This window comes from Taudactylus pleione, unplaced genomic scaffold (assembly GCF_031769625.1).
Source record: "Taudactylus pleione unplaced genomic scaffold, aTauple2 ptg000465l, whole genome shotgun sequence".
Lineage (NCBI taxonomy): Eukaryota > Metazoa > Chordata > Amphibia > Anura > Myobatrachidae > Taudactylus > Taudactylus pleione.
The window spans coordinates 722,111-740,469 of NW_028284867.1; the positions used below are offsets into that span (position 1 = coordinate 722,111).

At 47.5% G+C, this 18,359-nt stretch overlaps 1 protein-coding gene across 1 annotated transcript in view; it reads right to left on the bottom strand.

Moving 5' to 3' along the window:
* LOC148504592 (hemagglutinin/amebocyte aggregation factor-like) overlaps positions 1-14,264 on the bottom strand; it is a 48,952-nt gene extending 34,688 nt beyond the window's left edge. The window contains exon 1 of the mRNA XM_088448757.1: positions 14,242-14,264. Within this exon, the coding sequence (XP_088304883.1) occupies positions 14,242-14,258 (17 nt within the window). The 5' untranslated portion in view covers positions 14,259-14,264. The remainder of the gene's footprint in view (positions 1-14,241) is intronic.
* Between the last annotated feature and the right edge of the window lie 4,095 nt (positions 14,265-18,359).

The window sequence follows — 18,359 nt, forward strand, 5'->3', positions numbered from 1 at the left end:
CTAATCTCTGCTCAAAGCCTCTAACCCCAAGTAACTTTTTAATACATTTAAACTGCTTCTTTCCCCTCCCTCACCCAAGCCACCTGCTACTATCTGTGCACAAGATTTTGTTTCCTATTTCAAGGACAAGATTGATAAGATCCGAAATGAAATGGTATGCTCTTCCTCAGCTAATGACCTGCTCAATTCCCTACCTGAACCCACATTCTCTTTGTTTGACCCCACAAATGAAGATGAAGTATCTACACTCTTCTCATCCTCCTACTCTATTACCTCTCCTCTAGATCCTATACCCTCACAAATCAGTAAAGCTCTGCCTCCAGTGCTCATCCCAACCCTAAATAAAATCTGTAATATCTCTCTCTCTCTACTGGGATCTTTTCATCACTGTTCAAACATGCAATGATTACTCCCATTCTGAAAAAACAAAATTCTGACCCTAACACTCTCTCAAATTACCGTCCTGTCTCCCAGCTCCCATGCCTCTCCAAGCTACTTGAGAGACTTGTCTACACCCGCCTCACACACTTTCTTAACGTACACAACTTATTGGATGCACTTCAGTCTGGCTTTCGTTCCCAACACTCCACAGAGACAGCACTGACTAAGGTAGTAAATGATCTGGTCACTGCCAAGGCTAAAGGTCATTACTCACTCCTAATTCTTCTAGATCTCTCTGTTGCTTTTGACACTGTTGACCACTCTCTTCTCAAACAAACACTACAATCCCTAGGTCTTAAGGACAAAGCTCTTTCTTGGTTCTCTTCCTACCTATCTGATTGCTCTTTTACTGTTCGTTTTTCTGATTCTGCCTCCTCTATCAGTTGGAGTACCGCAAGGCTCTGTTTTAGGTCCTCTACTATTTCCAATCTATACCACCTCTCTTGGCAAAATAATCTGCTCTTTTGGATTTCAGTACCATCTGTATGCGTATGATACTCAAATCTACCTATCCTCCCCAGATTTATCACCATCTGTATTGGTCCATATCACTGAATGTCTTTCTGCCATTTCATCTTGGATGTCATCTCGCCACCTGAAACTTAATATTTCTAAAACAGAATTAATTATATTTCCACCGGCCAATAACAGTTACCAACCTGATCTCTCAATCATTGTTGATAAATCGACAATCCACCTCGCCCCACAAGCTCGCTGCCTAGGTGTCATATTTGACTCTGAACTGTCCTTTGTTTCCCACATTGAATCTGTCTCAAAATCATGTTACATACATCTAAAAAACATATCCAAAATTCGACCATATCTCACACAAGACACTGTTAAAACTGTAATCCATGCACTAATTACTTCCCACATTGACTATTGCAATAGTCTCCTTACTGGCCTTCCCAAAAACAGGCTATCGCCATTACAATCCATTATGAATGCAGCTGCGATGCTTATCTTCCTTGCCAAATGTTCATCGTCTGCTGCACCACTCAGTCAGTCCCTCCTTTAGCTGCCGGTTTTCTACCATATTCAATATAAAATACTTTTACTTACACATAAGGCTATTAACCAAACCACACCAACATACATCTCTTCACTCATTTCAAAATATCTCCCAACCCGACCTCTCCGCTCAGCACAAGATCTGGTCTCTCATCCCCACGCATTACTTGCTCCCACTCACGGTTACAGGACTTTCTTCAGGCTGCACCCACTCTATGGAATGCCTTACCATGCACAATAAGATTTTCCTCTAGTCTCCAATCCTTCAAGCGTTCCCTGAAAACTCACCTCTTCAGGCAAGCTTATCAGATTCCACCCGCCCACATAACCTTCATAGCTTCCATATCTAATTACATCCCCTCTCACAGTCCACACACAACCTCACACATTGTCTTTCTTTCACATCCTCCTGATATTTGGCCGACATTCCTGTGTGACTGGATCATGCAGCCCACCAAGAAACTCTTCATTCTGGCTGGACCAAAATTGCAATATATAGCACCTATCCTTGTGTATCAATGCCTATTTCCCTATAGACTGTAAGCTTACGAGCAGGGCCTTCCTACCTATATATCTGTGTGTTATTACCCAGTTTTGTTCTATTTATGTTTCCAATTGTAAAGCGCAACGGAATATGCTGCGCTATATAAGAAACTGTTAATAAATAAAATAAATAAATAAGCGCATAGTCTATTTTTCTTTCTTATTTGTTGAAAAGAATAAAACAATCATGAATACTATACATCCTAAATATTAATTAACCTAATGCCGGCCATACACGTTGTGATTTAGAAACGTCACGATGTGTTGTACGATTTCCCTTGAGATTCTTCCATTGAAATTCTCCATTCGATGTGGTGAAATGGTGTACGATTGATCGTTCCGATCATGTGATCCGATGCATACATGTGTATCACATTGTACACAATAGATCACAATCTTACGGTTTTGCCATAAGATCTACGATCCAGCTACGCGACGGCAGGGACGCGCGTTGGCATCGTAAACGGACAGAAACAACACACGATGTGCACGATTGATCGTTACGATCGATCGAAATCGTCCACATCGTGCAAAAAAACGTACCGTGTATGGGCTGCTTTAGTTAGGAGATAGGAATTAAGTAATGGATGAACTTGAGGATCAGAGAAGATAAATATTGATACTAATAAATAATTAAATAAACAAGTCGTTATTTTGATATCTAGATGGAATAGAGGGACACTTTCTATGGGTTAAATCTTCTTTAACCATTACTGTTCCAAGGGGGAAGTTAGAGTTAAAACTTGATCATACAGCCACAGGGAATGTCAAAAGGTTCATACTAAATGATGTCACACTATGGATGGAACATGTATATAAAGAGTACACCAAATTAGCAATAATAAAAATGATACTACCAGATAATAACAAATAAAAAATTAAATGAAAAATTAACAATTGTGAAAATGAGAATAAATAAGAATATAAATAAATAATAACAATTATAATAAACCTATTCATAGGAAAATAATAATGGTAATAAATATAATATAAAATATAAAAATAAATATAAAAATAAAACGATAGCAACTCCTTTAGAAAAGGTGCTAATTTTACACACAAGGAAAGAAAGATATATAAGAAAAACCTCAAAAAACCTCAAAAATCCATTCTTTAAGATGGTCGTCAGGTGTTGGGTACAGCAAACGATATATCGTTAACAATGTAATGATTTAGAAATCGTTAACGAAGCACGATCTATCATTTGGTCGTTGGTAAGATTGCACAGTGTGTATGCACTAGATCGTTTGTCCGGGAGTTCCAGGGAAATCATTGACAACATCGCATTGTTTGCAAGTCGTCTAATGTGTACCCAGCTTAACTATGTGTGCTCTATTTATAAACACCTTGTTTCTGTTCTGTAAACTCTAGTTACAATAAATTATATTCAAGCTGGCAACAGTTTCAAAACACTGCAAACTAGATTCCACAATGTTGCAGAATCTCACTCCTATTTTCGCTGTGTCCTTTCTAGGGTGACATCCAGTAAATGCTGATCACAGTGTTAAAACACCTTCATTAATGAAGTTATATAGCTATTCTTGTTCCTTTATTCTCATTTAAACTGCAATAATTATATGTGGTCTGGAGTTGATTGTTTGTGGTAATTAGCCTGCATTGTTTAGTTTAGTATTCTGCTCCAGTACAATAGCGCTAATGGGTATAAACTAATAAGTACTCCTATTATATATTTATTTCACAAGTGTCGTGATATAAACAAAAAATGAATATTTAATCCAAGCTATATTACAGGCTATTCGTTGAACAGTGGAGTAACTGATGTCTATAAGTCATTTCTAATTTAAAATGATATTGCGGACATTCACTCTGTGTAAACTGACTGTGATCATATGCCTAAACTGGTGGTTCCCAAACTTTTTTGAATCACGGTGCCCTAGAGTATCAGCATTGTTTTCACGGCACCCCTAAGCCAAAAGTTTGTTTTTGAGAAAATCAGAAATTTTTTTGTAAAGTAGTAAAGTGAAGTATATTGTGCTGACCTGTCATCCTTAGGTCCAGTAATGTGGTGGACAGGTTTGAGCTTCTTTTTGTCCACATATTTACATTACATTGACCATAAATAATTTGATTTGGTGCTGGACAACCAACCTAAGCCCAAGATACCCCAGGGTGCCAAGGTCAGGGCTGCCATCAGAAATTTTGGGACCCGGTACTAGCAAAATAGGCAGCCCCCCCCCCAGGTATAAGGCAGAGTTGGGGAGAGTGGTGGACAATGTGGGTGGAGCTATAGCAGGGGTTTTGCCTCAATTGGTGCAAAAACCAGGGATGGCTAGGCATGGGGGAGGAGGTGGGGCATGGCACAGGGCATGGAACACTGGACAGGTGGGGGCACTGGGCTGGGAAGAGTGGACTGGGTTAGCAAAGGGCAGGGAAGGCTGGTTGGTCTGGGGGAGCAAAGAACAGTAGCGGAGGGGCAGAGAAGACAGGCAGGCTGGCTGGACATGGGGAGGGGGTGCAGGGAAGACAGGCTGGTTGGCTGGACTAGGAGGGGGGCACAGGGAAGACTAGCTGGACTGGGGGACGGGTAAGGCAGGGAAGGCTGGCTGGCTGAACGGGGGGCTGGGCACAGGATAGACTGGCTGGACTGGACTGGGGGGAACAGCGCTGGCTGGCCAAGAGAAGGGGGAGGCACAGGGCAGGGTCAACATACCTGCGTTCTCCTGTCCTGAGAGAGATTGGGCCCGGCTAAATGCAGCGGGCAGCAGGCAGGGAGAAAGAAAGAGCATCAGCGCTGTGGAATTCACTATGGAGTCAGACTGGAGCCGTCCGCCAGCATCCGCGCTGTTGCAGCATTTGAACTACGCAGCTGGCCGCGAGACAATAACAGCTCGCGGAAAGGCAGCCAATCAGGAGCGGCTGCTCCTGATTGGCTGATAAGGAGCTGCTGCTCCTGATTGGCTGCTGTTCCGCGAGCCAATCACAGTTCACGGCCGGCTAAAGTACATACTACATAGTTGAAATGCCACAGCGCTGATGCTTTTTCCCTGGCCCCTGCCAGACGCCCGGTGCATTCTTCACCGCTGTCAGCCAGGCCCCCCTTTCTCTGGGCCTGATACTAGAGTCCCGGCAGTCCCTCCCTGATGGCGGCCCTGGCCAAGTTGCACAGTTTGGGAAGCACTGGCCTAAACTAAACAGTCTCAAATGTGCATAAATGATATGGTGAGGTAGCTGCAAATTTAATTAGCAGCACAGAAATGCATTAGTCCATTTATATATATTTAAAGCTTTTTCTAGCAGGATGTTAATTTGAAATTGCTTTAAACAAATACTCGCCCAACAATACACAGCTCCCAAGGTAGTTTACAATAAATAACGCTGTTGGGTGATAACTAGCCAATGTTTAGCGGCATCAATATATTATTTATGCTGCCGGCATTTACTATGTACTAAAGGGGCACAAATGTATGCCTGGGCTCAGACTGAAACAATCTCTGATGTCAAAACTACACCATATTCTAAAGGCTGCCACTTGGAATTAGCAGTAAAATAATCAGCATATCCAAGTTGATTCTTAGGCTGGGAGCATCTGATTGGCTCATGAAACAGCAGCTTATTCAATCATCACAACACATGTCATAACCTAATATGAGCATACATTCAGCTCTACTGGTTTACAATGTAATTTATCCAGTTGTGTTTCTAGTGGAATCGGTATGAAATACCGATGGATGGGATGACGGTTGTCAGTACACTGACAGCGGTATCCTGATGGTTAAAATTCAGACAGGGGAATGGTAAGTAATGTTCCCCTGTCCTATTTACCCCCTAACCCTCCTTTCCTGTATCCTAATACTAACCCTCCCTACCCTGCACCTTAACCCCCTGGTGAGTGCCTAATGCTCCCCACTTAGTGCCTAAACCTAACCCGCCCTCGGTGGTACCTGGACCTAACTCCCCCTGCCCAGAGCCTAACGCTAATCTCGTCACGGCTGATACTCGCCTTTCTGTGGTGTCCTTACAATCGGGATGTCATCCCGACGTCGGCATCTCGAGTTATGTCGGGATTTCAGTGCCAGTGTTATCTCCGTGTTTGGGATTCCGATGCCAGGGTTCCGGCAGACGGCACCCCGCTCGTCTGGATCCTCACAGCATCCCAATAGTTTCAACATCCTTATTCAACACCCAGGGGCAAATTTACTAAAGTGAGAGTTTTTAGAAGTGGAGATGTTGCCCATAGCAACCAATCAGATGCTAGGTATTGTCTTCTAGAAGGTGCTAGTTAAAAGTTAAGTAGAATCTGATTGGTTGCTATGGGCAACATCTCCATTTCTAAAAACTCTCACTTTAGTAAATGATCCCCCAAAGAGAGTTCTGCAAGAGAGCTTCTATATCGTTAATGATTTTTATATATAAAGATAGTATGAGTACCTTGCGGACATATGTCTAATTCAAATAGGTATATTAAAAGTATTAGATGTAATCACTTTTTATGCAGTGATGACCATTTTACATCCACATCCTATAACATATGATTTTTATCTTATTCAGTTATCAGTGTATGAATTTCACCAGGACTATGGTTTCCCTTATAAAACAAATATATCTTCTAGTGTCCTTTCAGTATTATACCTCTTTTCCATTTGACTACTGGGTCGCACTTTGGATTAGGGGCCTGATTCGGGCCCACTCGCTAAGATGCGTTCCCGTAGACTGCAAATCCCGCAATCGCACAGCAAGACATCAGGACGCCCACTATGTCTTAGCGTGCGTTGGTAGTGCAATCGCAAGCCAGTCTAATGATCAAAGGACTGTGGCCCTGATTCAGAGCCGGACGCTATTTGTGGTCGTTCGTTCTGGAAAAAGGGGTGGCTATTCAAATGAACCGTTCGCTCTTTGCGGTCTGTTCACGCCTCTATGTCTGAACGAGCGAAGAAAACTTGTGGTCGTAATTTTGAAAAAGACGCCCCCTTCCCGCTCGCACCATACGTCATGTCCGCTATTTAATAGATTAATCGAGTACATCGAACAGCGTATGAACTGCTCGCTATTTTTGTGGTTGGTTTTTCCTACCGCTATTTTGCGAGCAGTTCTGACTATAAATCAACCAAGTGACGTGGTCAATGAAGCTCCTGTATTAATTATGCACACCCATAAAATGCCCGTTTTGACCTTTAAGCACGCCTGCGTTCTGATCTCCACTCCCCGTTTTCAAGCACCTTCCCCTGTTACCACCCACATACGCCTCCTCCTGTCACTCAAAATAGCAGGCATTCGCTATTTAGCGAACAAACGATTTTCGGCTGCACTGACTGGTTCGTGCATGCGTATCACAATCAATACGAATGCGCAGATGAGCGAACATCGCTCATAACGAACGAGCGGCCGCTTACGAGCGGCTCTGAATGAGGGCCTGTGAGTGCTTCAGTCAAAAAAAAATGCCAGTTGACGTGTACAATGATGCAGCCTTGTAATTATGGATGCCCATAAAACGCCGTTTTAACGCTCAGACACGCCTGCGTTTGCACCACCACTCCCCCATTTTCCAGGACCTTCCCCTGTTACCACCCACAAACGTCACATTCTGTCAATCAAGCTAGCGGGCCGTCTGGGTATTCCGAGCGATCGCTTCCCGATCGCCCAGACTGGCTCGCGCATGCGCATTTTGCCGCATACGCATGTGCAGACAGCAACGATCGCCCAGCAGCGCGCAAACACAGCCTAGCGAATGGGTCTGAATCGGGCCCTATGTTCACACACTGATTCCGGGTGTGACCCAGCTGAGACCCCTTACAGACAGACGACCCTAGAGCAGAGCCGGCCAATACGTCGATCGCGATCTACCGGTAGCTCGTGACCAACTTTCTGCAGAAAATGGGAACGCTGGTCTCTGAAGTGATCAGAGACTAAAGAAGCCTCTGATCGCTTCAGAGGCCAGCGTTCCCAGTGATGCAGTGCGTGGGTGATTTCATGATGACACCCGCATCTCCTGCGATGTGAAAAGCCTACGCGACAGTCAGTGGCAGGCAGCGGACGTCTAGGAGTGAAAGTGCAAAGAGAGGTAAGTACTGCACAGGGGAGGGGGCTCTACTAGGGGCATTACTGGGGGCACTGCAGAAGGGGCACTACTGGGGGTACTGTATAAGGAGCACTACTGGGGGCACTGCATAAGGGGCTCTAATACAGGGGGCATTGCATAATGGGCACAACTACAGTGGCATTGCATAAGGGATTCTAATAGAGAGGGTATTGCATTGTGGGCTCTAATACAGAGGGATTTGCATCATGGGCACTACTACTGGGGGCATAGCATAAGGGGCACAACTACAGGGGGCATTGCATAATGGGCACTACTACTGATGGCATTGTATAGAGGGCACTACTACAGTGGTCATTGTGTATAAGGGGCTCTACTGTGTGTCGTATAACGTGAATAAGGGAAACTACTATGTGGTGTAATGTGAAAAAGATTGTGCTGCTGTATGGAGTATTTGAATTAGGGATACTATGTGTGGTTTCGGCAGGACAAACCCCACGTCCCTTGCTGTGAGGTCACGCCCCATTTTTTGCCCCATTTTTTGCATCCCATGCCCCCTTTTTCAGGCTTGGTAGATCACAAAAGGTTTTTAGTTTAAAAGTAGATCACCAAGTCCAAAAGTCTGGCCACCCTTGACCTAGAGTGTCCTTATAGCATCAGCTTGACAACAGCACGCATTCAGGACCCGATTCAGACTTGGTTGCCAGGTTGCGTTCACACGCAGCCAGACGATGTTTGCAATCTGCGCACACATATAAGACGCAGTGCGCGTACCAGCCACTGTGATTGGGAAGCAATCGCAGCCAGTACATAGTTGCTTCGCAAGCATGAGTGACAGGACGTGCCATTTGTGGGTGATGACGGGGGGAGGTCGATGGTAACGGGGGTGTGGTGGTGCGAATGCAGGCGTGTCTGTGAGTCTGAACGCCATTTCAGGGGCGTACATAATTAAGACGCATAGTCAGCGTACACGTCACATGGCTGAGTTAAAAACAGCAGCACTCGCAGTGCTTGCAGTAGGGTAGGGTCAACCACAAGTGCTGTGTATGGGTCCGATATCAGCCGATGTTACCGATTGTTTAATACGTCTAATTTCATACCACGATCGCACGGCAAAACATAATGGGCGTGCCAATATCTTGCTTGCGATTGCGGGATTTGCATACTTTGACTTTGGACGGCTGCGTGCGAACGCAGCCTTGCGACTGGGTCTGAATCGGGCCCTCAGTCTGAAAGGATCACAGTACTTACAGGAGAAGGTCTGAGTAGTTATCTATACAGTCAATCTGTGCCAGCAATTATTGTGTGTAATTCAGCTGCTGGTTATCTCCAATGAATAATGAACCACCTATGCCACGGGCATGCAATCAGCCACTATGGAAATGTGCAGGACTAGGTGGAACACAAATTTATCGCTGACAAATGCTCTCCGTGGCTCTGCTGTTGATTCCAAAAAGTATTACTGATTACCTCTCTGACTAATGATCTAGAACAAGACTAATACAGCTGGATGGCATGCCATAGAGATGAAGGGATGAGGAAAGTGCGGAGCAATACATAGACTTGATCAGAGTAGTTTAAGAATATTGATACTAATCTGAAAAGAACAGGTGCGCTAATTAGTTGAGTGCAAACTATCATAAATCCACAGCTGCTGACTCTAAAAAAGGGGCTTCCTGCCTATGTCCCCCAAAAATGATGTAGAGAAAAAAGATAAATAAAGTCTGTACTGGGATTTATACTAAATATAAAAACAGTACCAATGTGCTAATTGAAACAATGTATTAATGTGATACTATATATAATTATTAATATGGCTGTAGATAGCCCGTCTCACATTACTGGCCGACAAATCCTGAGCATGGGATATAATATAATCTCTAAACAGAGGATCCGTAAGTACAGATATGTAGTGTCCCATCCAACGGGGAGATCCAATTTATAAACAGCTCTCACCTAGGGGCCCATTTATTAAGGATCGCATTTTGCAATGCGATCAGGGCATGCAGTACCGCCCATGATCGCATTGCAAAATGCGATCATACCGGTCGAATGTATGACCCGGCACATGCAGAGAGACGGGCTCCGAAAAGAGCCCGTCCCTGCGATGTGGCCGGAGCGCATTCCGGGCTGCTGCACATATGCAGTCCCGAGGACTGCACATGAGCGGCGCCCATTGCCGGCGGAGGGATCTGGAAGATCCCTCCACCGGCTGAAATGCGGTGAGTGCCCATAGGACACAGCGGCTAACACTATCTTCAGATAGCGTTAGCTGCTGGGGCCAATATCGGGAATGCTTCGCATTCCCGATATTGATACATTTGGCAGCATCGCATCCCCCATAGAAACCTATGGGGGAGGCGGCTGCCGGCGGCAATGGAGGGATCACAGCAGGTAGCGGAGATAGGTCTCTCCTTCATACATTCGGGGGCTACTTAGTATTTGAGGTAAACCCCCGAAAACAGGTGTTTTTGGGGAATTTACCTCAAATGCACTTTGATAAATGGGCCCCCTTATCCGTTGTCACTCGCCGGAGCCGGAATAGGCATACTTTCTTTTGACAAGAAGAGAGGAGAAACGCATCAGTTTCCTGGTACTACCTTCAATCAGGGAGAGACTGTTCCCCCATGTCTGCTAAAGATCCTCGCTGATGTTTGCAGTGGTCTGCGGCGAGTGAACAATCGAACAGCCACACAATACATTCCGTTGCCGTGACTTGCGTGTTTCGGTAGCGGTAAGGGTGGAACAGCAGAAGATACAGAGCTCTCTCACTCTCCGTGACTTTCCGGCTCCGGCGAGTGACAATGGATAAGGTGAGAGCTGTTTATAAATTGGCTCTCCCCGTTGGATGGGACACTTCATACCTGCACTTACGGATCCTCTGTTTAGAGATTATATTATATCCCATGCTCAGGATTTGTCGGCCAGTAACGTGAGACGGGATATCTACAGCCATATTAATAACTGGTACGAGACTGCCTTTATTGTCCCCTTTATAGGTGGATTGACACTTTGCACAAGGAAATTTATGGCTAGATGATCACGCCCCCCATTGGCTGTACATCTTTTATGTATTTATTAGCAATTTGTTGACTGCAGACAATTGTTTATATATAGTATCACATTAATACATTGTTTCTATTAGCACATCGGTACTGTTCTTATATTTAGTATAAATCCCAGCGCAGACTTTATTTATCTTTTTTCTCTACATAGTTTAAGAATATTGAACCTGAAATGATCTCTCTTTATGAAACACGGCCCGTGCGTCTTTAGTCCAGGCGTCTTTACACCATGTAAGGACAGTGTACTACAGAAGACCCGTAATGAGTACAATATAATGTCTATAGTGTTTTAGTCTTGACACAAAGTGATCATTTCAAGCAGCGTCCCTGGAGCAGTGACTGTTTACACTGCCTGAACGTGATTGGCCAGTCTCTCATGGATCACCGTCCACTGTAGTTTTCAACCATGGAGCATTCGCCACCCAGCGGTTAAACTGTGTATTGCAGGGCGTATATTGTATCGTGGTGTACAGTACTGTATGCCATGCCTCGCCATAACGCATATTTACATTCCGCGGCGGGGAAGCCGGAATGCCTCGATATCAGCAAAGATGTAAGAGGACGCATCTGTATATAGGAATGAAGACCCCCCCCCAGAATTTCATGGTGGCAGCTGATCTGCAATATCCCGTTGTTATTCTGGGTTTTTTTGATCTTTGAAGGTGAGAAGACAAAAGTCACCTATTATGTTTAGTATTTAATCACACAGTTTAAATACAGGGTGTTTCACTCGCTATTGGCCCCAAATTTTTCCTTATAACTTTTAAAGTCATTTAGTGAAATGTGTGTTGCACCCAGCAGGGAAATACTAAACAGATTATCTTACACCCTGTATGCCCGTAGCAGGTTCTTCGGATGGATTCGGAGAGGCAAGGAGGGGAGTCACACAGAGGTACGGATAAACAATTTCTTCCCGTAGAGCACGGTTTTATTAATAAACAGAGTGTAATTCTCAAAGATTAGTAAAAAAAAAAATAATTTTACATAAACTTGTTCACAGTACATTCACTTGGCAATTTACTATGCACAACAAACAGTTGGTCATTTAATGACATCATCACATTGACGGCAAATATGGTGTGCAACATACACTTCAAGTGATCTCACAGTTACCGTTAATACTGCATAGTTACCATTTTCATTGTTACTTCACAACACATAACCAATAGTTAACATTGCAAAACTCTGATAAACAATCCCGCAACCCTTGACTAGTGCGCACGGGGATAATGTCAATACTCTCTAGGCTGATCAGCACGTTGGGGCCCAAGGGTATGTATGAGAGGTGATTTATTCTCCTTATATGACATATGTCCTTGATGATTCCGGTTATAACTACCAGGTGACAATGTCCTAGTGGGATAGTGTATAATAGCTATTAACCAGGAAAGTTACCTTCGCTCCAGAAACAGGCTGTCCCGAAGTACTTTGGCAATAATAGTGTCCTGGGCATATGTGAGTGTGCTTAATGTCACAAAGTTCAGAACTCACCACACTGCTAGCTGTATCTCTGTGTAGTCTGTCTCTGGTGGATCTGGCTGACTCTTTTAATGAGGAGCTGCAGCCTCCGTTCACTGCTGTGGTCAGGGGCGCCGAGAGGGCGGGGGGCAGTTACTAATTACCTGCGCCTGGGCTTGCTGGAGGGGCCAGGCGTGAGCCCGGGTCCGGCACCGCTCCCCCTCCCTCTTACATCACAGTAGCCCAGCACACGCTGCTGTATGCTGGGCTGCACTGGGAGACTGCTCGTGGCTGCTAAAGCAGTAGCCGGAGCAGTCTCCTATGACTATGGGGGGAGCGATCACGCTGATCACGCCCCCCATTGGCTGTGCACCGGGCTGAGGGACACAGCGCCCCCCTCCCCAGTGCGCAGCGTCGCTGCAAAAATGTTTTTTTTTTAAAGGGGGCATGGCCACGCCTCCCGTGATTAGGCAACGCCCCCTGTCACCTGGGTCCGACGCGGCTGTCGGCGGCCCTGGATGTGGTACAATAGTTGCAAAGATAGGGGGAAAGGCTCACAGCTATGACTGCTGTAGATAGCTTGTAGAAGTGTCATCCACTCTGCTGTCTGCACCCTGGTGTGATTGCTGTTAGGATAATGCAGCTCTCCTAGCCATCCACTGCCTGTCTCCAGGGGTCTGGCTCTTCTCACACTGCAGCCACAGGTTCACTCTGCTACCACAGGGGCTCCAAACACACAGCACTCCTGCTCTCCACCACATGCATTCCCCTCTCCTCACACTTCCTGAGATCTCTTTCTCAGTCAGGGCACAAGCTGCTTACACGTGCTGTTTTCCTACAGCCAGCTCTGGGTCCTAAAGTCCTCCTCCTTCCTCCAAGCACACTGCAGTTCTGTGCTATTCATGTGAAAGGCTGTCAGGGAATTAACCCCTGCTTTCCCTGGGGAATCTTTCAGGGGTGTCACGTGTGACACAGACAGACCTCGGTCTATGAGAAACATGAGGAAATCATAGCATGTGTTGAAAGTGTTCACCAGAGGAAGGTGATGAGAGCTGGGGGCAGAAGGTGACAGGGGCTGGAAGCAGAGGAAGATGAAGGAGGCTGTTGGCAGAAGAAGATGATGGGGGTTGGAAGCAGAGGAAGGTGATGGTGCCTGGGGATGGAGAAAGGTGAAGGGGGCAGAGGAAGATGAAGGGGGTTGGGGGCAGAGGAAGGTGATGCGGGCTGGGGGCAGAAGGTGATGGGCTGGATGCAGATGATGGTGATGGTGCCTGGGAATGGAGGAATGTGAAGGGGCAGTGGAAGATGAAGGAGGCTGGGGCAGAGGAAGGTGCTGGGGGCAGAAGGTGACAGGGGTTGGAAACAGGAAGGTGATTGTGCCTGGGGACACCATCCCTCCTACCCCTGAGGCATCCACAGTACTGACATCAAGAAGACCTTGCAAGAGATGGCAGAGAAGAACTGCAGCCTGTATCATCAGTGACAGAGAGGCAGTGTGGTAAGTCAAAGTGTATTTTTACTTTATGTAAATGCTGGCATATCTTTCAGTTTACATTATCATGCTTCACATATCACACATGCAGGGGAGGGATGTGTGGGATCAGGGGTGGTGGTGGTGGGAAGGACCCTAGAGACATCAGTGTACCAGGCCCCGAGATGTCTGTTGCTAGCCCTGCAGCATGGACCAGCATTGGAGGGGTTTTACCACTGGGGAAAACCTTAGCTCACCTCCTGTATCTCACCATGGTGGCTTCTCAACTCCTTCACTGATCAGCAACACCCCGACCACCAGCACAGACCCTCCAAGATGTCCCGATCCATCAGGCACAAAATGCTCTGCTCCTGGGCTTCCTACTTAAAAGAGTATATGTTTGCAGTCACCTATGTTAAACTAGTTAATTGATGAGAAGGGTGTTTAAACACAGGTGAGGGTAATCATAAATTAAGTGGAAAGTCCAGGACCAGAGCCTTTTGTACCTGATGGAAGGGGTATTGCCTGCACTGCCCAGGCTTTGTCACATGCCGGCACTGTTCTTTATCCTCTGCTCCACTTGTAAGACCGCCTCAGCTCCCTGGTCCCTTCTTCAATGCTGGATCTGGCTCCCCAAAGGTATCCAGCCGCAGGGGAATTTTGCCATGAGACCTGGCCATCAATACACAGGGTTTAATATTCTTTTCTTCGGCATTGCTGCTGGCCGGCCAGGAGATGATCTGCCACCTTAGCACAGATTCAGTGACAGCCTGGCTATCGGGGTCAGCTAAAGTTCAGAAACCCAATGAAATAGGGGATAATGGCAAACTACCCTATCTACCCCTTGATGTATATATATGACTGGGCAGCCCTGCTCCCCTAGCAGAAGCTCTGCTGATCTGTTTAGCTTGGCTGAGGTAGGGATGACCAACATCGACTGTTAACCACTGATAAATTATGGTTTTGCCATCGATGGCAGTGATCCATTGGTTCACCACCATTGATGAACCAAGCAAGGTTTTTTTTTCCCTCCATGTGCCAGGACATGGGGTTTAACTTTGCCCCTCCCTGATATGACCTGTGAAGTCCCACCCCCACTCCCTGATTGGCCCACTGCCTGACCAGTAATAAACAGGGACGACCATCGGTAGAAGAAACCATCAATGGTTCAGAGCCATTGGTTTCATACCATGGATGCAATCCACCAATGGTACCATCGATGGGTAACCTACCGATGGCCACCCTTAGGCGACATCACTGTCAGTACATCACTGACTGCCCTCTCTGTAACCTCCAGCATGACCTGTCTCCTCCTCTGTATTCATTCATTCATTGTAGGCTGCGGCTTCAGGCAGGCTCCTCCCGGCTCACCTCACCACACAGATGAGTGCTGGGAGTGGACTTGGAGCTGGCCCAGAGCAGCTGAAGGAGGAGGTACATATGCCCAGAACCACGGGGCAGTGAGTGAGTGAGTGATACAGGCTATGGGGGCAGTATGTGTGGCTATGGGAGCAAGTTATGGGGACAGTGTGTGTGGCTATGGGGATAGTGTGTGTGGCTATGGGGGCAGACTATGGGGCAGTGTGTGTGGCTATGGAGGCAGGTTATGGGGGCAGTGTGCGTGGCTATGGTAGCAGGCTATGGGGCAATATGTGTGGCTATGGAGGCAGTGTGCATGGCTATGGGAGCAGGCTATGGGGGCAGTGTGTGTGGCTATGGGTTGCAGGTTATGGGGGCAGCGTGTGTGGCTATGAGGACTGGTTATGGGGGCAGTGTAGTGGCTATGGGGGCAGTGTGTGTGGCTATGGGAGCAGGTTATGGGACAGTGTGTGTGGCTATGGGAGCAGGCTATTGGGGCAGTGTGTGTGTCTATGGGGACAGTGTGTGTGGCTATGGGGGCAGGCTATGGGGTCAGTGTGTGTGGCTATGGGAGCAGGTTATGGGGCAGCATTTGTGGCTATGGGAGCAGGCTATGGGGGCCGTGTATGTGGCTATGGGAGCAGGTTATGGGGGCAGTGTGCATGGCTATAGGGGCAGGCTATGGGGGCAGTGTGTGTGGCTATGGGAGCAGGTTATGGGGGCAGTGTATGTGGCTATGGGGGCAGTGTGTGTGGCTATGGGAGCAGGTTATGGGGGAAGTGTGTGTGGCTATGGGGGCAGTGTGTGTGGCTATGGGAGCAGGTTATGGGGCAGTGTGTGTGGCTATGGGAGCAGGCTATGGGGCAGTGTATGTGGCTATGGGGGCAGTGTGTGTGGCTATGGGAGCAGGTTATGGGGGCAGTGTGTGTGGCTATGGGAGCAGGCTATGGGGGCAGTGTGTGTGGCTATGGGAGCAAGTTATAGGGGCAGTGTGTGTGGCTATGGGAGCAGGTTATGGGGGCAGTGTGTGTGGCTATGGGAGCAGTGTATGTGGCTATGGGGCAGTGTGTGTGGCTAAGGGAGCAGGCTATGGGGGCAGTGTATGTGGCTATGGGGGCAGTGTGTGTGGCTATGGGAGCAGGTTATGGGGGCAGTGTGTGTGGCTATGGGAGCAGGCTATAGGGGCAGTGTGTGTGGCTATGGGTTGCAGGTTATGGGGGCAGGGGTGTGTGGCTATGAGGACAGGCTATGGGGGCAGTGTATGTGGCTATGGGGGCAGTGTGTGTGGCTATGGGAGCAGGTTATGGGGGCAGGTTATGGGGGCAGTGTGTGTGGCTATGGTTTGCAGGTTATGGGGGCAGCATGTGTGGCTATGAGGACAGGCTATGGGGGCAGTGTATGTGGCTATGGGGGCAGTGTGTGTGGCTATGGGAGCAGATTATGGGGGCAGTGTGTGTGGCTATGAGAGCAGGCTATGGGGCAATATGTGTGGCTATGGAGGCAGTATGGGTAATTATGGAGGTAGACTATGGGGACAGTGTGTGTGGTTCTGGGGGCAGGATATGGGGCACTGTCTGTGGCTATGGGGCAGTGTGTGTGGCTAAGGGAGCAGGCTATGGGGGCAGTGTATGTGGCTATGGGGGCAGTGTGTGTGGCTATGGGAGCAGGTTATGGGGGCAGTGTGTGTGGCTATGGGAGCAGGTTATGGGGGCAGTGTGTGTGGCTATGGGAGCAGTGTATGTGGCTATGGGGCAGTGTGTGTGGCTAAGGAAGCAGGCTATGGGGGCAGTGTATGTGGCTATGGGGGCAGTGTGTGTGGCTATGGGAGCAGGTTATGGGGGCAGTGTGTGTGGCTATGGGAGCAGGCTATGGGGGCAGTGTGTGTGGCTATGGGAGCAAGTTATGGGGGCAGTGTGTGTGGCTATGGGAGCAGGTTATGGGGGCAGTGTGTGTGGCTATGGGAGCAGTGTATGTGGCTATGGGGCAGTGTGTGTGGCTAAGGGAGCAGGCTATGGGGGCAGTGTATGTGGCTATGGGGGCAGTGTGTGTGGCTATGGGAGCAGGTTATGGGGGCAGTGTGTGTGGCTATGGGAGCAGGCTATAGGGGCAGTGTGTGTGGCTATGGTTTGCAGGTTATGGGGGCAGCATGTGTGGCTATGAGGACAGGCTATGGGGGCAGTGTATGTGGCTATGGGGGCAGTGTGTGTGTCTATGGGAGCAGATTATGGGGGCAGTGTGTGTGGCTATGGGAGCAGTGTATGTGGCTGTGGGGGCATTGTGCCGGGAAGGTTAGGATGCGGGGGAAGTTACAATTAGGCTGCATGGGGAGGTGACAAGGTTAGGGTTAGGCACCAGAGGGAGGCATAGGGATTAGGGATAGGAGTAGAAATACTCACTAAAATAGCCTTACAGGCCCGTGAAAAGGAGCCTGGCCTTGCGATGTGCCCGTCATGTAGTCAGGGCTACTGTGCATGCGCAGCCACTATTGCCAGGGGAGGGCTCCATAGGTTCCCAGTAAGTTTTTGGATGTGTAGTCCATTAGCAACAATGGGCTAACGCCATCTTCAGATGGCATCAGCTGCGGGGGCCAATATCCTGAATGCATCACATTCCGGATGTCTGTAAATCTGGCAGCATCGCATCCCCAATAGAAACCTATGGGGCATGTGGCTGTAGGACCGGCTCTTGGTGCATTCGAACTGTGGCAGTGGGGACACATGTGGCCAGTGTCTTCATGGGCTTCACCACAATCATGAAGGTGACAGTGTCAGAGGCGACTCTGTCCATGTCTATCATCTGCATTGCCAGCTGCAGGATCTGTTTCCAAACTGATGTTTAGGATTAAACAATGTATTTTGACCAATGTTAAAAACATTGGTGCTACTGATGTTTACTTTAGATGTCTGTCAAGCCGACTTTGCACAAAAAAAGGCAGAAATGGAAGCCAGAGCAGCACGAGAAAAGGCAGAAATAGAAGCTTTCGAAAAACAATGTGAGCACGCCACAGCAATGGTAC